At 38.5% G+C, this 24,705-nt stretch overlaps 1 protein-coding gene across 1 annotated transcript in view; it reads right to left on the bottom strand.

The window, feature by feature from the left end:
* Positions 1-695: 695 nt before the first annotated feature.
* Positions 696-24,705, bottom strand: part of LOC126470127 (probable methylthioribulose-1-phosphate dehydratase) — a 100,229-nt gene continuing 76,219 nt past the window's right edge. Inside the window, exons 6-7 of the mRNA XM_050097742.1 lie at positions 24,415-24,617; positions 696-1,755 (exon numbers count right to left, since the gene is read on the bottom strand). Of these exons, the coding sequence (XP_049953699.1) occupies positions 1,614-1,755; positions 24,415-24,617 (345 nt within the window). The 3' untranslated portion in view covers positions 696-1,613. The remainder of the gene's footprint in view (positions 1,756-24,414; positions 24,618-24,705) is intronic.

A 24,705-nucleotide genomic window follows, 5' to 3' on the forward strand; every position in this document is an offset into this window, starting at 1 on the left:
AACATTGTCAGGATAGGCCGTTCCACCTGCCCTTAAGACAGACTACTTCCTTTCAAAAGAAATACTTTCCTTGTCATAGCTACAATTTTGGATCCCTGGTTCAAGTGCATTCACTTTGATTCTCCTCGTGCAGCATCAGCTGCAATAGTGAAAATAACCGAGGAAGTTTGATTGAAGCATACGTGGATGGGTCACCTATCCCTTGAACATAAAGTTTCAGATGTAACACAAGAAGAGACTAGCAAGCCTTCAGTTTGGTCATCACAGAGAAAACTGTTGTACCAAAGCTCAGTCACCAAACAAATGTCGAGTTCTGATCTGTGCCCAATGAGTTAAATCAATATCTCCATCAACCACATTTAGAATTGAACTGTGATACTGTATAGTTCTGTATTGGTAGTTAACATTTCACACCTGTTTTTTCGGAAATTAGTCAATAATACCTAATATTCTGTTTCATTGGCAAGATTGTTTTTCTTAATAAACTTGGTTGTGCCAGATAACACAAGCAGGCTAACTGGGAACATATTAAACAAAGAGGTCTATTAATGTCTACTGCCAATTGATTTCATTAGGTAATTTTCAATAGAAAACTCAAATATCTTACACATAGTAACCGTTTCATTTCGTTATAATGCACCAACGACAAAGATGACAGTATACATCCATTTTGCAATAGCAGTGACACAAACATGAAATATGTTGACATCAAAATATATTTAGGAGACAAAACATTATGATTTACATGTGAACACATACACAGATCTCTCGCTAAGTAAATGCAATACTTCACAATGTTTCAACATAAGCTGCCATAATAATATATATGGCACATCAATATCATCAAAGTAATGAACATACAGTTTGCATGCACCATCACTAGAAACACAATTTCCTACAATGATAACATTCATTATAACCCAGAAACGTCTACTCTTAAAAATTAAAACTAGCTTCAAATACCACTTATTTTTTATGCCCCCCAAAATTTATTTTTTGTATCAAATATGTTTTTGGCACATTTCAGTACATTGAGAAAATATGTTTATGTATATTATTACTACACAAGTTACTAATTTTTAAAAGAATATCTAGTACGTACATTAAAACACTTAACATTCAAAACAATACTGTTACTGCATGAAATCAAAGTTATGTATAAAAAAAACCTCCTTTGAAGTGAACAGAATAAAAAGATGTAAAGCAGAAAATTGCTTCTAAATAATATTTAAGACATTCATTAAAGTACCAAGGAAGCTACTTAAAAAAATTCCTTTCAGTTCGGAGTAAACTGAAAGTCTGTTGGATTATAAGTAATATTCAAGTGTTAAAAAGTAAAAACAAAGTATTCAGATGTTAATTGAAAGCTAATAGACTCCACATTCTCTGGGGTTTCTTTCTTGCAGGAAGAATAATGTGGTAATTATGATGTTTTGGCTGAGATAACATATCACAATAATTGAGACCATACATAAATTATATTGGTACAGGAATTCAGAGACCAAGAGTGCTTTTATCATTATATACACAATTAAAAGGTTGTAACTAAAAATCTTTGGCATGTCCCCAATAAAAAAGATTAAAGTATCAAAAACACTTTCTCAATCCAAAGCTTAAGTTGGCTTTATATTCAGTCGCTCCTCTTGTTTCTCTTTCTGAATCCTTAGTTCGTAGTCCACTGGAGTGTGCTGAGGATTCAAACCATGTAGTTTCATCTGAACTGCCAAATCAAAGAGATAATCGTAGCACTCACACCTAAGTGGGTGAAACAGAGTAGGTAAAATTTTGAATCTGCCCAACTGTTAAATAAATACAATTACATAACAAACATATCTCAAAGTATTTCAGATACATAATTTTTGAAATTCTCGTACATCATTATAAACAATGGAAAGAAGGGGAAAAAATTGTTTTTTAATATAGGGAGATGTTGATCTATACAATCAAGAATGAGAGGAGAAAATTGAATTTTGAAAACATCTTTCACACAAAGCATGCATGAAAGGAAGTTCAAATTTATCAAGGAGGAGTTAACAGTGAACTAAAGTATAATTTATTCCAGTTAACCACTGACATCTGACTAAGTTAGAATTTGACACTATTCATGACAACACTTGTGTCACCAGCAGACGATGTAAATTTAGATTTTTTGTTGTTGTTGAACAAAGGCAAACAATTAACATTTAAATCAGTGAGGGCTACAGCACCTTAGGGGACTCCATGGTGTATTATACCCCACACAAGGTGTGTGTACACTGAATTGGCAACACGAAACCAGTGTTTGCAGCTGTGTCGGTACAGATCAAAGGAACGTTCTTCCTGGCCTGCTATTACTAAATGCTGCTACACAGCACGAGCGTTTGCTTTTACTGTCTGTATGAGGCACACGAGTGCCTCCGGAATGTTTATATGGCTGACTGAAATGTGGAACAAATATGCAAGGTTTTGATATGATCTCCTGTTGCCAAAAAACGAAAAGTAACAGCATGTCTTTACTTCACAGGTATTGCTTTTATGAAATTTGTATCTTTCTTTGAAAGAACTGGCACTATAATATTCACTACAATTACAAATTCAAACAGTGACATCCTAATACTGTTACGGAAACTAGAACCATCTTCCAAATGCAGCTCATACAGCATATTATTTCTGCCACATCTTCTACAGTATGTTTTTGTCTGCCAGCGATGACTACGTCATTTTATTTGTCTGCTTAATTTGTCAAATATTATTAATGCAGCACCATGTGTCATTAGTTCTTCCTCTTCACTTGTCATAAGATAGTCCTTGATATGAATACACAATGTGAAATGCTTGATGCTAGTTAGCGTAGCAGATGATGCAAATACGTATGTAGAAATGTTTGTTGCTAGAGTAGGTGGGGACATGAACAATGAACAACACTGCAAACATGTTGTGGAACAAGCTGCAAAGAATGTTGCAAACAGACACATGTTTTTAAACTCAAGTGTTTAGGATACAGTGTTTGGGACATCTGAAACTGACTGTGGCTTTCTGCCAGCAATCAGTGCACAATTTTAAACAGATGCCTGTTAGCCACGTAGTTCCATAACTATACACTTTTTATCCTGATCTATACTTCCATGTCAACTTGTGGTACTGTGGTTTGTTAGGCCTTCTCTAAACTTATCTGGTTACCTATAGAAGTATCAGAGATATCATGGGGGACATCAACTGATTAGTTCTTACTGATTATATAATAAAAGTACATTCTTCAATGAGACAATGGCTTCATCTCCAAAAATACCTTTTTGAAACCAAATTTACTGTTGTCATTTGGTTCAGGTTTTTAAGATGTGCCTGCATCCTGCTGCACAATGCTTTTACATTAACTTTAATTGACGTAGTTAAACAAGAGACAGGGCAACAATTCACAACATTTGTAAAAACTAGCATTTTCATTCTATGTAGAATTACTCTTTGACAAAGAGAGATGTTTCAGATATAAGCAATATTAGGCACATTTCAATTTAGAACTGGAAATACTGTCTATTCCCAAACACCATGTTATTGAGCAAATGATTTTCTATACTTTTTATTTGATTAAAAGTTGCGAGCGATTCACATGGCAGTTGAGAAATGGTGGTTGACAATATTAGCTGTGTGTTTATCAACCATTACTGAACTCTTGATTTTAACGAGAGACTTTTTTAACAATGGACAGGCTGGGTCTCCCAGACCAAGGCAGATTTTCATCTGCAAGAGTGCACTACTTATAAGTAAGCCATTCACTGTAGCTTTTCACTTAACATTTCTGGAGACCACTACTTGTTTCATCATTCCTCTTTGTTTGCCAGTTGATTTCTGTTATGGGAAACATGTTCTGGGTCATAAAGACCGACAGTTCGTCTGTTTACATTAGCTTTTTCTGCTTGTTTCTTGTTATAGTGACTGAACAATAAAACTGCTCAAAAATGGCTTGTCAGCATCCACTAATTGATGAAGGAATTTAAACACTTGTCAGAAAGTAGTGGTGGTGGTGCTGATGATTTGGATTGAGATCCTAATTTTGTTACTGAAAGTGACCTGGAAACTGTTCACTGACAATTTGCTTGATTTGATAACAGATCATGTAAAACCTCTTTGCAAAAGTAACCCAAATACTGCAAGGTACTTGGAAAAAGAGGCGCTAAAGGCATTTTTAATTCTTTTGTACATTTCTGGCATTCTTTATGGAGGCAAAATGAATATGAAAGAATTTTGAGACACTTGTGGCACAAAAACAGAAATCTTCCCCTTCAAGCATGTCACTGTGAAGATTTCATCTTCTTTTGAGATGTGTTTGATTAGATAATATTCACATAATGTGATGTGTTCAAAATACAGGGTGTTACAAAAAGGTATGGCCAAACTTTCAGGAAACATTCCTCACACACAAAGAAAGAAAATATGTTATGTGGACATGTGTCCGGAAACGCTTACTTTCCATGTTAGAGCTCATTTTATTACTTCTCTTCAAATCACATTAATCATGGAATGGAAACACACAGCAACAGAACGCACCAGCGCGACTTCAAACACTTTGTTACAGGAAATGTTCAAAATGTCCTCCGTTAGCGAGGATACATGCATCCACCCCCCGTCGCATGGAATCCCCGATGCGCTGATGCAGCCCTGGAGAATGGCGTATTGTATCACAGCCGACCACAATACGAGCATGAAGAGTCTCTACATTTGGTACCGGGGTTGCATAGACAAGAGCTTTCAAGGGTTGAGGTCAGGAGAGCATGGAGGCCATGGAATTGGTCTGCCTCTACCAATCCATCGGTCATCAAATCTGTTATTGAGAAGTGTATGAACACTTCGACTGAAATGTGCAGGAGCTCCATCGTGCATGAACCACATGTTGTGTCGTACTTGTAAAGGCACATGTTCTAGCAGCACAGGTAGAGTATCCCGTATGAAATCATGATAACGTGCTCCATTGAGCGTAGGTGGAAGAACATGGGGCCCAATCAAGACATCACCAACAATGCCTGCCCAAACGTTCACAGAAAATCTGTGGTGATGACGTGATTGCACAATTGCGTGCAGATTCTCGTCATCCCACACATGTTTATTGTGAAAATTTACAATTTGATCACGTTGGAACGAAGCCTCATCCATAAAGAGAACATAAGTGCCTGCACATGCTGTATATGGTACGGAAACAACTGGTTCTCCCGTAGCACTCTCCATGCAGTGACGTGGTCAACGTTACCTTGTACAGCAGCAACTTCTCTGACGCTGACATTAGGCTTATTGTCAACTGCATGAAGAATTGCCTCGTCCATTGCAGGTATCCTCGTCATTCTAGGTCTTCCCCAGTCGCGAGTCATAGGCTGGAATGTTCCGTGCTCCCGAAGACGCCGATCAATTGCTTCGAACGTCTTCCTGTCAGGACACCTTCATTCTGTAAATCTGTCTCGATACAAACGTACCGCGCCACGGCTATTGCCCCGTGCTAATCCATACATCAAATGCATTTGTAAACATTGCACTGACTGCAAAACCACGTTCGTGATGAACACTAACCTGTTGATGCTACGTACTGATGTGCTTGATGCTAGTACTGCAGAGCAATGAGTCACATGTCAACACAAGCACCGAAGTCAACATTACCTTCCTTCAATTGGGCCAACTGGCGGTGAATCGAGGAAGTACAGTACATACTGACGAAACTAAAATGAGTGCTAACATGGAAATTAAGTGTTTCCAGACACATGTCCATATAACATCTTTATTTGTGTGTGAGGAAAGTTTCCTGAAAGTTTGGCCGTACCTTTTTGTAACACCCTGTATAATGTCGTAAGGTAAACAAGATGCTGGCCATTGTGAATGTTTTATGCCATTTTGAGCATTGCTGGTATAAATGCATTGGTAGTATACAAAGCAAACATAGAACTGGATATTTCAAGAAGGCTATTTTTTCAAGCAATTGGGTTTGGAACTGATAAAATCTCACATGGCACAGAGAGCTAATCAGAAGACTATCCTGATGAACATTCACCAGCTGGCAGCATAGCTATCTGGGATAACCACTGAGAAGGAAGTTGTTCCAGAAGGCAAATTAAGTCCTTGTTCCAAATGTAAAGACAATAAAACAAAATATTTTTGTAAAAATTTTGGAAGCAGCTGTGTCTGCTGTAATGTTACATGAAGATTTTGCAGCAAGTACACACTATCACAAAGCGAAACCATACTTTTTTTTTTTTAATCAGATTGTATTATACACTAAAATGTGTAATACTGTGTGTGACATTCTTAAATTCATAGCTTTTAAGGAATGAACAAAGAGGTTTTAAATGTTCAAGAATGTTTTTAAATACTGAATAATTCATTTTAAGAGGAATACTATCTTATTTTTAAAGAAATATATGGTAAATTTAGATATTGATTAACAATAAGACATCTTTTTAGCACTGCTGTTGAAAATTTATGTCTTACTTATCCTGGAACACAAAGGAAATGTTGGGAATGTCACACCCAGCCCACCCATTTGTGTTTTCTTTTGCCTGTCCATTCTAGGGTTAAAGCCAAGTTCCTTTTTTTCCTTTTTTCATATTCCAAACCATTTTGATTTTTTTGTTCTTTGGGGCCTGCAGTGCAAAATATGTCCTCTAATGACATGGTTATCATCAATACCAGCCCACTACACTACTCTTCAAATGATTGTTATTTTATGAATCACAAAATTTCATGTAACAATGCCACAAATGTTACATAGGGCAAACCAGTAGAAACTTCAACATTAGGTATAAAGAGCATACCAGAAGAAGTGAAAACAACCTATCCACGTTTTTTCAACATCTAAACATGACATAAACCCATAAATGAAGCACTAGAAATGCTCCATATTACACAAAAGGGAGCAATCATGAACATCCTTGAAGAAATAGAGACATATGCAGATGCATACAGCAACTCCACAAATTTACTGAATGAACGAACCAACCTAAAGCACAAAAAGCACACAGAAATCTTTATTCACATTACAAAGCAAGAAAGTGCAGAAGGTAACATATCACAGACACTAAATAATACATATCCACAGTAACAGTAATAACAACATGAAGAGTACACAACAAAAACACCAAGAAAACATCAAAAATCATAGACAATAACAAAATTATTAAAAAATAAATAAAAATGTAACATAAAATTCTAAACCCAAAACAAATTTCAGCCAAAAACATAATTAGAACCAAACCTATGGAGATAATATAACAACCAGAATTCCACACATCCAAATTATAATGTTAATTATGTAAACATGTAATATCGCTGATCCACTCTCATCCAAACTGTCAACAGAAAAACAGCGTATATAAAAATCAACTAAAGGCAGATGTGTATCTCCAATGTACACCCAAGGAGAAACTATTAATTATTAAAAAAAGACAGGGCATGGCAGCAACAATATTACATGTAAGGTAAAAAAACACCAAACGAATGTATTATAACTTTTCTGATCACAGTTACAGACCACTGTAATAAGACCACCACTTACTTATGTGTTTACAGAGCACCTGACGATGGCAACATGCCAAAATGGGCTCATAGTGAGTGTTTTCTACAGCAAAAACTAGTTAAAGAGCAGTGTAGCTGGGTGAACTGTTTTGATTTTATTACTTTCAGATTCTGTGCAAGTTCTTTCTAATTTCTCAGCTGCTTCTGCTAAAATTTTACAATTGATCTTACAATAATGTAGCTCAGCAAGATTTTATAACTTTGGTTACTACACTACTGGCCACACTAAGAAGAAATGCAGATGATAAACGGGTATTCACTGGACAAATATATGATACTAGAACTGACATGTGATTACATTTTCATGCAATTTGGGTGCATAGATCCTGAGAAATCAGTACCCAGAACAACGACCTCTGGCCGTAATAACGGCCTTGATACGCCTGGGCATTGAGTCAAACAGAGCTTGGATGGTGTGTACAGGTACAGCTGCCCATGCAGCTTCAACACGATACCACAGTTCAACAAGAGTAGTGGCTGGCGTATTGTGACGAGCCAGTTGCTCGCCCACCATTGACCAGACGTTTTCAATTGGTGAGAAATCTGGAGAATGTGCTGGTCAGGGCAGCAGTCCAACATTTTCTGTATCCAGAAAGGCTCGTACAGGATCTGCAACATGCGGTCGCGCATTATCCTGCTGAAATGTAGGGTTTCGCAGGGATCGAATGAAGGGTAGAGCCACGGGTCGTAACACACCTGAAATGTAACGTCCACTGTTCAAAGTGCCGTCAATGCGAACAAGAGGTGACCGAGACGTGTAACCAATGGCACCCCATACCATCACGCCGCTTGATACACCAGTATGGCGATGACGAATACACGCTTCCAATGTGCGTTCACCACGATGTCGCCAAACACGGATGTGACTATCATGATGATGCAAACAGAACCTGGTTTCATCCAAAAAAATGACATTTTGCCATTCGTAGACCCAGGTTCATCATTGAGCACACCATCGCAGGCACTCCTGTCCGTGATGCAGCGTCAAGTGTAACCGCAGCCATGGTCTCTGAGCTGATAGTCCATGCTGCTGCAAACCTCATTGAACTGTTTGTGCAGGTGGTTATTGTCTTGCCAAAGTCCCCATCTGTTGACTCAGGCATCGAGACGTGGCTGCACGATCCGTTACAGCCATGCGGATAAGATGCCTGTCATCTCGACTGCTAGTGATACAAGGCCGTTGGTATCCAGCACGGTGTTCCGTATTACCCTCTGAACCCACCGATTCCATATTCTGCTAACAGTCATTGGATCTCGACCAACGCGAGCAGCAATGTCGCAATACGATAAACCGCAATCGCGATAGGCTACAATCCGACCTTTATCAAAGTCGGAAACATGATGGTATGCATTTCTCCTCCTCACACGAGGCATCACAACAACGTTTCACCAGGCAATGCCGGTCAACTGCTGTTTGTGTATGAGAAATCGGTTGGAAACTTTCCTCATGTCAGAACATTGTAGGTGTCACCACTGGTGCTAACCTTGTGTGAATACTCTGAAAAGCTATCGTTTGCATATCACAGCATCTTCTTCCTGTCGGTTAAATTTCGCGTCTGTAGCACGTCATCTTTGTAGTGTAGCAATTTTAATGGCCAGTAGTGTACATATATTCTTTTTTCCTCACAGTATCCTTATGTCCTAAGTGAGGTATCACTTGACCTGGAAAATACTTTAAAGAAAAACTGGTAATTCATTAGAAAATAAATTGTACTTTGAAATTAATATAATCTGCAAGATAAAAGAGTCTCTAGTAAATTTCTTGAAGGAGTGATTTGAAGGTTTAAATAGATTCCTGCTTTATTCTAACTGCTCATAATAAAATGCAGACAGGGAATAGCAAGAAAAGAGCTTCTGTAAAAGAAAAATTTGGTAACGTCGGACATAAATTTAACTGTTAGGAGGATTTTTCTAATGGTATTAGTTTGGAGTGTAGCCTTGTTCTGGGGTAAAACGTAAACAATGAACAGTACAGAAAAGAAGCGAATAGGAGCTTCTGAAATGTGGTGCTACAGAAGAATACTGAAGAGGCCTGAATCTAACTGGCGAAAAAAGTAATTTGTGGCATAACGTGACTGAAAGAAGGGATTGGTTAATAGATCACATACTGAGGCCCTAAACAATCATCAGTTTAGTAACGGAAGAAAGTGTTGGGGGTAAAAATCATAGAGTGAAGCCAAGAGACGAATACAGTCAGTAGATTCAGAAATATGTAGGTTGTAGTAGCTATTTTGAGACAAACAGGCTTGCACAAGATAGAGAAGCATGGAGAGCTTCCGTTCTGAGGGATGCTGAAGATGTTAAAGACAGGCTTTTGTTCATCATGGTCAGGAAGACCATTTATATGACTTTCCAATTTGATGTGATATCATATGATCAGGTAGATTTTGGTCTGGGAAAAAAAAAAATAAATAAATAAATAAATTCATTACAAGGCTGCTGCTGCTGCTGCTACTGTTGTCGTTGTTGTTGTAGTTTTTCTTGAAAATTGACAGTGACAAGACTGTAAGCACACCAGGTTTTCTATGTCTGCTTTACTGGCAGAATTTACCAAGTAATCTACATTACTATCTCAAGATACTGTAAGATTCCTACTTTCCCAAACCGGATACACTGAACAGTGCAAAAATTAGCCATTGTAATCATAGTCACAGATAAAGTCACGTACAGCACCAACACAAATGAAATGTGTGTCGGTTTTCCTTTTCCACTGGTAACTCTCAGAACAGAAAAAAAAATTCCAGAATTGGTCCTGTTACTATTCTACAACACTTAAAGAAAGTAGACAAACTTTTCTGTAGATAGAATATGTTGGTGTTATACATATAGTTATACTGCATTATAACTACATAGATAATGTTGCATCAGTTGTCTTTGTAGCCGAATAGGCGGGGGTTACCATTCAACTTAACAGAACCTGTGTGAACAGCTTTGGATCTCTTTGGTGGGGGAGATATGATATGCTTCCACTGTTGGCTTTGCTTGTTGCCCTCGGGCTCTAAATGATGGCATCATGTAAGGCCATGATGACCTCATCGTTCAACTGCAAGGGGCCCGGTGCTTGTCGAGTTCCTTGAGTGAGAGACCAAACACATTGTGCAGTGCTGTGGAGACACTTTAAAGGAACTGCAATGGTCCACAAAATCAAAATGCCCATGAATGTTGCCTGTCAGAATCATCCAGTTGCATGATAGCACTCACCCCCACACTGCTAATCGGGCGAAGGCCACGATTAAGTGATCTGGTTGGGAAACACTGCAACATCTTCCATACAGCCAGGATCTTTCACCAAATGATTTTCACATCTTTGGTGAACTGAAGAATGATATGCATAGATATTAGTGTTGATTGGACAAGGAAGTGAAAGATTGGGCGTGGTTGTAGATCCATCAGTGGCTGACTATGTTCTGTGAACTACGAAACAGGAATTGATTGTCTCATCTCCCAGTGGGACAAATATCTTCGTGTGTGTTGTGATTACTTTGGAATATAACCATTACATGTTCCAGATGTGGTCGGTATTGGTTTTCATTTGACTGTTCTTTATGATACACTTAATCTAAAGTTATATTATGTATGTTGTTGCTTTTTCAGACCGGTATTATTTTACATGGTTCTCATTTTTTTAAAAAATCTATTACTGTTACACGTGTGGTGTTACTTCTTTTGACAAGAACTACTTTACATGGTTATCATTCAAGGAATCTTCTACACTATCACAGCATTTACTTTTCAGATATTTTTTCGGGGCTCCAGTCTCATACTGCTGAAAGAAACTGTTGCCCTCCAAAAGTTGTGGATTTATCTTTGTAAAAATGAAAATCTCTTGAAGGAATGGACATTGCACCTAGCTCCAGGTTTACAGTGCTGTTTCTTTTTAGCTCCCACCACAGCTCAAACAGTCTGCTTTTGTATAAAATAATACTATACCAAACTACCGAAACAAAATATGCATAAAATAGTTTTTTTACAACTAAATCATTAATACTATATAACAGGTTCATGACATGTGAGACTGCTCAGCGAACTCTATATGCTGTCCACGTGGTAACTCCACAGCATATTTTTATTTTCTAACACACCAAGGCATTTTTTTCAGCACCCAGTTATTTATCCATGTAGCTTATTTCACTTATACATTGTGCTGTTAGTATTGTGGTGAAATGAACTATCACTGTTTTTGCAAAGTTTGATTTCAAATTATAATTTTTGATCCATGTCTCTCCTTCTCCAAGTGTCTGCTTAATACTGTGGATCAGAGGACCTGTGCAAAACTTTCTCACTTTTAAATAATGACAGTATTTGGAAAGTGTGTAGTCGTTGGGATAAGGGTAGCTATAGAAATGTTGCCTTTCTCTCTGAGCAGGCATTTAACCTGCAGCTACCATTTTGGAATGACAATTTTCACTGATAGCTTCTAATGTTCTTTTCCCTGGCATCATAAAACTGTCATTTACTATTTATGGCAGTAGTATTTACACAACCCTGTTGCTCACAAAAGTTAATCATTATGATCAAATACAAACACAAAATACAAGATGTACGAAATGTAATGACAATATCTGACTGTCATCAACTGCTTGTAATTTCTAGCTTTTGACAATACTGTTTACATTTACCTGTTGTTGAAGGGAAGTTTAATGAGAAATATGAATATAAAACACAAAGAAGTAAATACATGTGAAATTTGTATGTTAGAGCATAGTGTTTTTAGTCAGACTTCGTACTTTATGTAAGCATGTTAGGCTGTAGTAGCAGTAGGTTAATCACAACTCAAGGCAACAATAGCAAATATATTTTTCGTTTGGACATGTGAACTCATTTAGAAAAGTCAACTTGTACAACAGACAGTGGTCACAGTTGTTATACGTGAAAATTTTGTATACACATTATCCCATTAACACATACCTTAAAACAAATGAAATGACATTTGTAATAAGATAATATGAAAATGGAGTCTCTTATTTGTGATTATTAAGTTAGCTCCGCAAAATATAGGTATGAAGCTGGCCACCCACGATCCCCTTTTGCCTACGATAGAAGTCTCGCTTAGATTAAAATTTTCCACAAATGGAAAATTTTAGCACAAAATCGGTATGCAAATTTAGTTTTAACCCACTCGTAGCTTTAAATATGAAGCAAATTTGTCATAGGTTCTTACACCTTTGTTGAAGTCAGCACATGCAACTATTTTCATACGCAATTTTTTAGTTTTTAATTTCGTAGCAATATTTTAAATTGATCTAACAATTCAGAACTTACATAGTAAACAGGATGTGATGTACAATGAAGAGTAATACGTTATACTTTAAGTTTTATACAACAATTATCAAATGTAAGTTTTTCCATTTAGATGGCTAAAACTGTGTAATTTAATAGTCTACTAGTGAATGAACTTGTATACAAGAGCCTCCATACGCATTAGCTCTGCAAAAGCTGGTAGCCAGTTGCAGCCTGTAAGTTTATTGAGGAGACTAATATTTTCAGTTTTAATTGAATGTTCATTTGGATGTATTACCTTTACTGACTGTTTCATACTTCCAATAAAATTTGCACATCATAAAGCTTGCTGATCACTCCTTCAGACAAATCTACAGTATTCAAAATCCCTAATTAAATTACTACTGCATACATTATCAGGTAAAACACCTTTAAAACTTGTTTGATTACAAGGTAAAGCAACTTCCACCTGTTCACTAATTGATACCTTAATCCTGATTCCACATCTCTCAGATACTTCAGTCAATGAACATCCCATACATCAAAAATGTTGAAGGGATCATTAGCTACACTGTGTTTATCTGTTTTGAACCAATCAATACAGGTAAAATTGTTGACGAAAACAGACTTTTGAGCAATAGATCAAAAGGTCAAATATGTTAAAATTGCACAATTACACATTTGCTCGTATCTGCATCAGCCACTACAGTTTCCTTTTTATGTTTTAGTGAATATGGAATTTAAATAATGCACAAGATCAGGTTAATTGGATTTGTTTCCACATTTACTTTCATCACCACGATTTCCATACTTTCAGGTAGTAGGTCAGGATGACATAGTCAGTCAGTCAGTCAGTCAGTCAGTCTCTCTCTCTCTCTCTCTCTCTCTCTCTCTCTCTCTCTCTCTCTCTCTCTCTCTCTCTCTCTCCCTCCCCCCCCCCCCTCCTGCCCTCCCGTGTGTGTGTGTGTGTGTGTGTGTGTGTGTGTGTGTGTGTGTGTGTGTGTGTGTGTGTGTGTGTGTGTGTGTGTGTAAAGAAGAGGGACACTGCCTGCAGCTCAGCAACAATTTCAATTGCAACTGTATGTGTTGAGTGCTCACTGCCCCAGTTATACACGAGTCATTTTGTTTACTCCTTCCTTTATTTGTATTACACCCAGGACTTTTAGAGTTTCACATTACTACAGAGTGATTTTTATATTCATATGACTAATCTCCCAGAATCGTAATAGCATTTGACCTCTTCTCCATATGCTGTTTGTGTACATTACAGTGGCACAAGTGGAGTATTCAAATGACAGTGAGGAAAACTGTTATAATTGCAAGTCCATTTCTGTCAAACATGAACTGAAACATTCAGTGGCATCATTTTTGTCAGCCATTTAGGACTTTTAAATGGTTGGTTTTGGCAAATAAATCTGCAGGTGATCTACTCGGTATAGACTGAATTTAGGCCAACAACTCTTTATTAATGATCAAAGTATTTTGGAATATAATGAGTATTCTTTGTGTGGGCTATGTGTGTGCATATGTTTGCTCTATTTATAAATCAAAGATACTAAAATTTGTTCACAATGAGGAGAACGATGGTTCCCTAGTTCTGAATTGGCAGAAATCAGTTGACTTCTGTCCATTCACTGTTTTGCATCCAGCTACTGCCAACCTCAGTGATCTAAATACAGAAACTTGCATATGTAGCCACTGTGAAGTGACTGTTGTGCTGCGTAGTAAAGTAATATGTCTCGAGTGATGAAGCAGTTCCTGGCCAATCACAGACAATGCCAGATAGTCCTCCCACTCCTTGGAGAAGGGCAAGGGACAGTACATTACAGAGTAGAGCAAGAAAAATAATTGATAATGTCATTGAATTCTGCATGCAGGAGAGCAAAACTAAGAGTTGCTCCACCCCGTCTCTCAGCTGACAAGGCGAACAGTGATAACACATGAGTAAGCTTCAATTCTGTGAGAATAATTCAAAGATTTTGTGAAAACAATGCAGGGAAATCATCAAAAACTTTTGGCAAAAGAAGAGATAAATTTCAGTTCAAATTTGTCAGTTCAACAGTGCTTTAATGCTGCCTTCCCCTTTGTCTCAGTTACTTTAAAAGGGTCCTTTATTTGTGTATGTAAAAGAATTTCTTGCCATCCAGTAAGTGGCTGAAGCTGATTTTTTTTAGGAAACCCCACGTAGCGAACAATTAAGATACCATATACAGAGTATACTCTGACCAATTTTAAGATTAAAATGTGATGATATGACTTTTTTAACGTCTGTGCTTTTTATGGTAGTAAAAATAGCGGCTTTTATGAAAGGATTATATACTAATTAGTAAAATGCATTTTCTAAAATGCAGAGCAAGTAATGGTCAAAGTTGGCATGGATATGGGGATACACTGACTGGCCATACTTCCACCACAGTTGTCAACTACCAAACCATTTATGGTCAGTTCAAAAAAAAAAAAAATGCTTTATTAAGCCTCATGAAAGAATAAACCTAGTACTTTACATAAATCAGTGTTATCAATCATCAGAATTTTAAATAGAATGAAAGGAACTTGGACGGAGTATCACACACATAGTTCCAAATTTAGTTGAGCATACCACCTTCCATTTCATTCATCTTAATCCTAAATCCTCATTTCACAACATCTGGTGCAGTTAGAACTAATGTTATCTGTTCTTCATTTATCAAGTCAATATCTAGGACTCGGGACCAAACAAACTTCATTCCTTGTTTCGGGAGATATTTAACATTATATGTTATACCTGAATCACAGCCTGAAGCACAATAGCTTACAATTTAGGCAAAATATGACTTTTTTTCCTTAGTTGCAGGCACATTAACAATTACAAATGAGTCTGTCTGTATACTGGTGGGAAATGTTTGTATTCCTCGGTTCCACACTGTCATTGGTATCAATACTGTTTAATAAATTATGTATCTGTCCACCTGGGGTAACAATGACCAATGGTCAAAGTAACCCCGAAACAGAAATATCATGCGCATGACCTCAGAAATCTTCTATACTGGCAGATATATACATGTGAGCAGAGCAAAAAATTAATCAGTGGTCTGTTTTGAGAATTAACCAAAAAAGATACACGATATAGTTGGAAACACCAAAGACTCACCGAGCGAGGTGGCGCAGTGGTTAGCACACTGGACTCGCATTCGGGAGGACGACGGTTCAATCCCGTCTCCGGCCATCCTGATTTAGGTTTTCCATGATTTCCCTAAATCGTTTCAGGCAAATGCCGGGATGGTTCCTTTGAAAGGGCACGGCCGATTTCCTTCCCAATCCTTCCCTAATCCGAGCTTGTGCTCCGTCTCTCATGACCTCGTTGTCGACGGGATGTTAAACACTAACCACCACCACCACCACCACCACCACCACCACCACCACCACCACCAAGACTCCACAGTTAAATGATATTGGAGGATTCTGCACAACCAAATTTTAACACTCAGAATCGCCAACTGTTACGCAAGGTAAGTGTCACTACAAGGCACCATATGGTGTGTATCGATGGAACTTGACCCCTAAACAGTATATACAAATCACTCAACTGAGAGCAAGCAGAGAGCCAAAAACTTTTGATGTGTGAGTGGTCAAAGTAACGATGGCAGTCAAAGTATACCGGGTTTATGTACTTGACTGGTATGCTGAAGACAGTTGACACAAGTTGGTTTGTTCCTGTAGACCTTTCCTTTTACCCCACCCCAGAGGAAAAAGTCAGGTGGTGTTACATTAGGTGACCTTGGGGGCCGCCAGCATGGCAGTTTGTACTGCCTCTGCAGCTCTCTGCAGTGTTTCAGCCGGGTGTGACACCTTTTTGATTACTGCCGAGAGTGCAGAGATGATTGCAGACAGCTCTCCTTCTTGCACAGCGGGTGCTGACCCATGGCTGTGAACAGCTGGGTTGCGAATGGAGGCTGGTGTGTTGCCACTCTTGCCACCTCCTGACGATGTGGCTGCTGCTTTGCACATTTTTCTTTGTGCAAATCTTCAGGTGCGCCCTCATGAGCATGTTTTCCGAATCGGACCACTTCTGTTGGCTCCGTCTGTGGGCGTGGAGGTGGCAGCATCAGCTGCCAGCGTTGACCTCGTGTTTGTCAGCTGCCTCGCTGCCAGTGCACCTGGGTGCAAATGGTGGAGGAGACTGTCGGCAGTCTTCTGCGTATGGTGCCTGTGTAGGCGAGCAACTGTGGCTTTAATGACTTTGCAGCTGCGGTAACTCGCCACATGTGGGCTGCCACAGTTCACACACTTCAGCATGTGTGTCCTCAGTAGCAGATAGTTACTTCTGGTGTGGGCACCTGCGCACTTCACGCACGCCTCGGGGAAGGAGCAGTGGTGAGCCCTGTGGCCCTTTCTGTGGCAGCGGAAGCACTGTGCCATGCCCCTCTTCTGCTTGAGATTGTCAAGGGTGACCTTGGTGCTGGCCACCCATTGCAGCTGGTACAGCTGCCTACATTTTTGGGGAAATTTTCCAAGACAGTCAGTTTAAGACTGCAAGTGAGTCCCTTGTGTTAGTAACTGCCGATGGCTGGGGAGTGTACTGTAGGGAAGTCCAACTGGAAGAACATTACTAGAGGTGCAACGGTGTCGTGAAACTTGCAATAGATGAAATCATTAATACTGGTCATTCAGAAAGTACAGATAATAATGAATCATGCACAGATGAGGAACATAATGAGACTGAGTCTGACTGATTATGAGTCCGATTCTGAGCAATTTTTGTGTACCTACAATTCAGCATTACATTTGTGAATAAATGGTCAAAATTTTACTCATTCCCTTTTTATTGCTACAAAGTAAGTTTTACTACTGGTTCTTTTTAATTTTTAATTTTCTATGAGAACAGATACTGAATTAGCAGCAACAAGCATCATCATTCAACATGACATTATCAATTTCAATTTCACAAATCCTGTAAACTTTCATTATGCTGCTGTCTTAGTTTTACTTTCCCAGACATACAATACACAGTAGAAGATAGCTGTTATAGTGGTGGCTAATAGAGGGCACTGTCAATGCCAATTTGAGCACAAACTGTATGTGAAATCAAGTGTGTTGCATGATGTCAGTGAGGCCTATTCCCCCGCATTTAGCCGCCCCCCCCCCCCCCCCCCCCAGCAGTCTGTGCACTGGCAGTCAGTGGGCAGAGTTTGCTCCCTACAATCCCCGTAATGGGCTACTGTGCGAGCATACGGGCACACAAACTGGGGTTGGTGACACAGAAACTGCTTATGGCATTAGTGCAGCATGCAGTTCAACTGTGCTGCTTGGGTGCTTTTGGTACAACAGCTGATGCCTTGCAAGCAGTACTTGAGGTCTTCTCTCCTAATCTGCAATGCAGATAAACAGTTGCCATTTACTGGATCAAGAAAATTATGTCACTAAAAGTAAATGTAATATCTGGGACTTGTAAAGATATTTAAAAATGAACAGTTGAGATTGCAATAATATTTCTTTATTAACTGGTTTCGGCTTATCTTCACAATTTCGATCATGATATGACCAAAAATCCGAGGAGCCACCAGCACCAGCCATAGAGGGCCAAAAAATTCTGAAGATGGCTTGTGGATAAGCTGAAACTGGTTAATAAAGGAATATTATTAAGATCTCGACTGTTCATTTTTAAACATAGAATCAGGTTGCTGCTCTCCGTGGACTACGTTGTCAAAATTTATTGTAAATATACTTGCATCTTCATTAGAAAGTATATAATGAAACTGACAGGAGAGAGGGGGCTTTCCTGCCAGTTGAAGCTGGACATATTTCTTCTTTCCAAATGTCAGGAGAGACTGGGCCACAGCAATCATGATCATACTCCACTGACCGGGCGGACATGGTCACCGCTGTCTGGTGAATAGCCTACATTACCTGTGCCTTCCTTTGACTGTGCGGGGGCATGAGCATTGTTGTCCCAGCCTGAGTTCCTGAGTCCTAGATGGAAGAAGGGAGACAGCAGCTTCAGGGAACTCCTACCAATGACATAGTGGGTAATGAGCAGCAATTTTGTTTCTCAAAAGAAATACTTTTAGTCTGCTCACAAACAGCCAAAACAAAACACATACACCAAAGACTGCCATAAGCATGTGACAGGCTGTGGAGGCAGGGAATGGCTTGATAACAGAAAAGGACTGAAAGGTATAAAGGTTTAGGAGACCATTAGCTTAATTTCATTTCCAAAGCCGAGTGGTCTTCAGATCTGAAGCAGAGGCTGAAAGGTAGACTGGATCTTCAATACCTCACCATACAGGTGGCAAAATGGTAAATATTACATTACACTATCATCAGTTAGCTTTCTGATCCACGAGGCTCCTACGGCTAGTGTGAAAAGGAAACTGGATCTAGAGTACCTCAAGCCACTCCAAATTTGTCACTTCCTCTAAATACTGCCACAACAGTTGTCTGCCAACAGGTAGTGAGGTCACTGTATGTACTGGGTACTTTAAGAACTAACAAAAATTTATGTGCTTTTTGTACAACATGTTTGCAATGCCAAAATCAGGCGCACTTATTCTGTTGTGTGCAGCAAGTCGAAGCATCGCAGTTTTGGCAAAGGAAAGGTGAGACTGGACGCAGTTTTTACAAGCTTTAGCTGATTAAATAGTTGAATTTTTCTTTACACCAGTCAGTGCTCGAGTGGTGATAATCTGTCAGCCACAGAAAGAGCATCTTCAAAAGACATGTGTTCCTGTTAAAATACATCTCTACACATACACAGTACAGAAAACACTCACAAGAATCTCTTCTGAGGCGTTAGGTAATGGTGGCATATGGCATGACCATATGTACAACTAAAAACATTTGCCATTACTATCATCATCGTTGCCATCTCTCTCTCTCTCTCTCTCTCTCTCTCTCTCTCTCTCTCTCTCTCTCTCTCTCTCAGCATATCTCAGCTGCCTTCCTTCAGTCCAACACCATATTAGCATTTCTGCTATATTTTCAACACTATCTGTGCTTTCCTCATCCCATCTGTAACCGTTTTATTTCCTTCCACCTCATCTGATAACCTTACCCTATTATTTCTCTCTTCTTCCGACCAGTCGAATTTTCTTTGACGTTCAGTATCTTCTGTGGTGTTGTCATACATTTATAATTGATATCTTATCCCATATTCAACAAGAATGTAATGAAAAAACTGCTTTACACAATTTTTCCATCACCACCACCACCACCACCACCACCACCACCATCTACATCTACTACGCATATGTTATGTTAGTTCATTAAGAACCTCTGGTTAGATGTAAGAGTGTGCCTGAAGGCCTTACTTAATCTTAGCATGCAAAATTAGTGTAAATATATGTATTTACAGTGTTATTGCAATTTATTGCACTGGAAGTATGATAAAAAATTTCTGACAAACTGTTTTGTTCTAATACAGAGGAGTGGCAGTGGAAGTCTAATCTCGCCTTCATTAGGAGCTCTGTGAAGCTTTGTGTCATTTCATATTATACAATTGTTGTGTCACTGATCCTGTTCATGTTGATGTGGTTGGTCTACACTGGCTATTGAATTGTTTTTATGATTATATAATTAGTGCTGAATGACAGAATATAGTTTAACCAAAACAACTTGATAGTTTGTCATGTGCCACAATGTGTGGTTGTCAGTTGGTTTTCAGTTAAGGCTCAGTCAAAAAGGAGCAGGCTGTTGGCCACTGCTGTCAGAAACATTAGTCAAACAGACTAAATGTACCACCTGAGAACAGATTACATGTGTACAACACTGCAAGTGAACCGACACACTGTTGGGGCAGATTGGGAACAGTGGACAACTTGTGCACAATGCTAACAGGTTATCAGAGGAATTTACAAGAGGACCATCAGACTCATTAATCACAGCTTTTGATGAGTCTTGGGTATGTTGTAGTGGGAGCTATCCCGAGTACCTGGCTAGCAAATTTTCATGCAATGGCCCCTAGTTTAAGAGAAAATTGATGCTGAAGTTTTATGTGTACCTCCTATACCTGTTATGTTAATCAGTTTTTGACTGAACAAGTGCAGTGCAGCGACAAAGGTTTACGATTACTATGCTGTTGACATGGGCTCCAATACTGCCCCTGTGCTCTTGCAGAAGGATTTCATGTTGTTGTTGTTGTGGTCTTCAGTCCTGAGACTGGTTTGATGCAGCTCTCCATGCTACTCTATCCTGTGCAAGCTTTTTCATCTCCCAGTACCTACTGCAACCTACATCCTTCTGAATCTGCTTAGTGTATTCATCTCTTGGTCTCCCTCTACGATTTTTACCCTCCACGCTGCCCTCCAGTACTAAATTGGTGATCCCTTGATGCCTCAGAACATGTCCTACCAACCGATCCCTTCTTCTGGTCAAGTTGTGCCACAAACTTCTCTTCTCCCCAATCCTATTCAATACTTCCTCATTAGTTATGTGATCTACCCATCTAATCTTCAGCATTCTTCTGTAGCACCACATTTCGAAAGCTTCCATTCTCTTCTTGTCCAAACTATTTATCGTCCATGTTTCACTTCCATACATGGCTACACTCCATACGAATACTTTCAGAAATGACTTCCTGACACTTAAATCAATACTGGATGTTAACAAATTTCTCTTCTTCAGAAACGCTTTCCTTGCCATTGCCAGCCTACATTTTATATCCTCTCTACTTCGACCATCATCAGTTATTTTGCTCCCCAAATAGCAAAACTCCTTTACTACTTTAAGTGCCTCATTTCCTAATCTAATTCCCTCAGCATCACCCGACTTAATTAGACTACATTCCATTATCCTTGTTTTGCTTTTGTTGATGTTCATCTTATATCCTCCTTTCAAGACACTGTCCATTCCATTCAACTGCTCTTCCAAGTCCTTTGCTGTCTCTGATAGAATTACAATGTCATCGGCGAACCTCAAAGTTTTTATTTCTTCTCCATGGATTTTAATACCTACTCCAAATTTTTCTTTTGTTTCCTTTACTGCTTGCTCAATATACAGATTGAACAACATCGGGGAGAGGCTACAACCCTGTCTTACTCCCTTCCCAACCACTGCTTCCCTTTCATGTCCCTCGACTCTTATAACTGCCATCTGGTTTCTGTACAAATTGTAAATAGCCTTTCGCTCTCTGTATTTTACCCCTGCCACCTTTAGAATTTGAAAGAGAGTATTCCAGTCAACATTGTCAAAAGCTTTCTCTAAGTCTACAAATGCTAGAAACGTAGGTTTGCTTTTCCTTAATCTATCTTCCAAGATAAGTCGTAAGGTCAGTAAGTAAGGATTTCATATGAAGACAAAAGTACTCATCCTCTATTTTGACCTCCATCACATAAATTATACAAATCAAACCAGCTGCCAGTACCAATTTATGTACAATAGACCCCTAGTGGAAAAAGGACTGAAAATCGATCTGAACAAGATTAGTCGTTCCTTCACAGCACAGTATACAATAACTGCATCAGGAAAGATATTGCCTTACCCTTTTTTGTATGCGAGAACCACCCAGGAAATTAAGTCACACTGTTCAAAAAAGAGTTGATGAGTTGACTCAGAAATTAAAAATCTAATTGTGACTTGCATGAAATCACAGAAGTTCAAAAAAGTGCTAGGTGCTGTACAAAGAGTTTTTAATGTCATTCTCCTGTATGTGGGTTAAGATTTGTTTGTTTATTTATTTTCCACATTCATGGATGCCAGACTGCTTAGAAAATTTACAATAAAATCTTTATAGATGGAAAAACCATTCACCACATCATAAACGTCATCCCATTGTGTACAAGCAATAATATTTATAGGTGAATAAATCATTAGTCATAAAATAAATTATCCAAAAGGATACATCTTTTTAACACTTCTATTAATATTTTAATTATTCAACTTTTACTTTATTTAATTTTGGAAAACTTGACAAAGCTTGCCAAAACTTGGACAATTTAGACAGCAGGATCATGAGTTTTATAAATTTGCAGCATGTTTAGCTGCTAGGATGTAAAGCAGATGGAACATAGCTCACTGCTAAGACAATATTGAGCTACTAGTTCAGACAGAGCAGTGCATTTGCCGAACAGTGTGTCTTTAACATCACAACCCTTTGATCTCATTATGGATTAAAGCAGTTGTATCGTCACACATCTTAAATACATTAAAGAAAGGCAAACCTCAAACTGCAGCATTTGCAGATTTCGAGAAAGCTTCTGACAATGTTGACTGGAATACACTCTTTAAATTTCTGAAGATAAACAAGACTAAAATGACAGTGAAAAAAAGGCTATTTACAACTTGTACAGAAACCATATGGCAGTTATAAGGGTTGAAAGGCACGAAATAGAAGCAGTGGTTGAGAAGGGAGTGAGACAGGGTTGTGGCCTCTCCCCAATGTTATTGAATCTGTACACTGAACATGCAGTAAAAATACCCAAAGAAAAATTTGGAGAAGAAATTTAAGTTCAGAGGTAAGAAATAAAAACTTTCATGTTCATCAATGACATTGTAATTCTGTCAGTCACAGCAAAGGTATTGAAAGAGCAGTTGAACAGAATGGAGTTGAATTACATCAGATGATGATGATGATGATGATGGAATGACGTTGGGAAATGAGACACTAAAAGTAGTAGACGAGTTTTGCTACTTGGTTGGTGAAGTAACTAATAACAGCTGAAACAGAGAGGATATGAAATGTAGAATGGCAAATGCAAGGACAACAATTCTGAAGAAGAGAAATTTGTTAATATCGAACAAAGATTTAAATGTTAGGAAGTCTATTATGAAGGCATTTGTCTGGAGTGTAGCCTTGAATGGAATGAAACACTGACAACAAGCAACTCAGACAAGAACAGAATAGAGCTTCTGAAATGTGGTGCTACAGAAGAATGCTGAAGATTAGATGGGTAGATCACATGAATAATGAGGAAGTACTTAATAGAATTGGAGAGAAAAGAAATTTGTGGCACAACTTGACCAAAGGAAGTGACCTGTTGATGGGAAAAATTCTGAGACATCAAGAAATTGTCAATTGCAGAGGGAGACCGAGAGAAGAGTACAGCAAGCAGGTTTAAATAGATGTGGGGTTCCAGTATTTATTCAGAGATGAATAGGTCTTCGGACAACAACAACATTACACTAGTACAGTCATAAACAGATTGGAGGAAACATCACGGTTTCATTATATCAATATGTGGAATGTAAGGAAATTCATAAAGAATAATCATCATTTCAAACCTTAGCCAATATACAGAAAATATACTCTTCCGGAATTAAAGGTCAAACGAAACATATTCCAGAAACCATACTTTTTGACAGATTTTGACATGGAGAAGTTCTGATTTTTAGTCTTTTAACCACTGTGAAGATAATGTATTGTCTTGTTTCAAGTTGCTCTCTGGAGATTTTCAATGAAGCGACGTAATTATTTAAAGCAAAGATTGGGGTTTAACACCTTACTGATGACATACTAATTAGAGGTAGAGCACAAGTGCCGACTGGAGAATAATGAAGAAGGAAATTGGAAATGTCCTCTTTGAGAAGACACCATCTCAACTATCATCCTAATCTATTTAGAGAAACCACAGAAAAGCTATATCTGAATGGTTAGATGAGGATTTGAAGTCAATCACTATACTCAACACATTATTTAACTGGTTTAAGTAAATAGGCCAAGATTAATGGAAATAAATTTTGTATGTGACTTACATTGCTTTGGTTTCTTGCCATGTATTTCCCCACACGTATACACCATGACGCCGTACTAGAACAGCTGATGTTTCTGGATACTCTTCTAGTACTTGTTTCAGACGGAACTGTAAGTCTTCTTCTCGAGGAGTGTTCTCAATTATAGGAACCACCAATTCCTCATCATAGTGGTAGTATCGTCTCAGTTTCTGATTAAAAATACCCTACAGGAAAAGTATATTTATTATTTCACACATATACACAAAAGAAAGAAAAAATGCAAGAATCAAATATGCTGGAACAACTAGTGGA

Source organism: Schistocerca serialis, chromosome 3 (assembly GCF_023864345.2).
Source record: "Schistocerca serialis cubense isolate TAMUIC-IGC-003099 chromosome 3, iqSchSeri2.2, whole genome shotgun sequence".
Classification (NCBI taxonomy): domain Eukaryota; kingdom Metazoa; phylum Arthropoda; class Insecta; order Orthoptera; family Acrididae; genus Schistocerca; species Schistocerca serialis.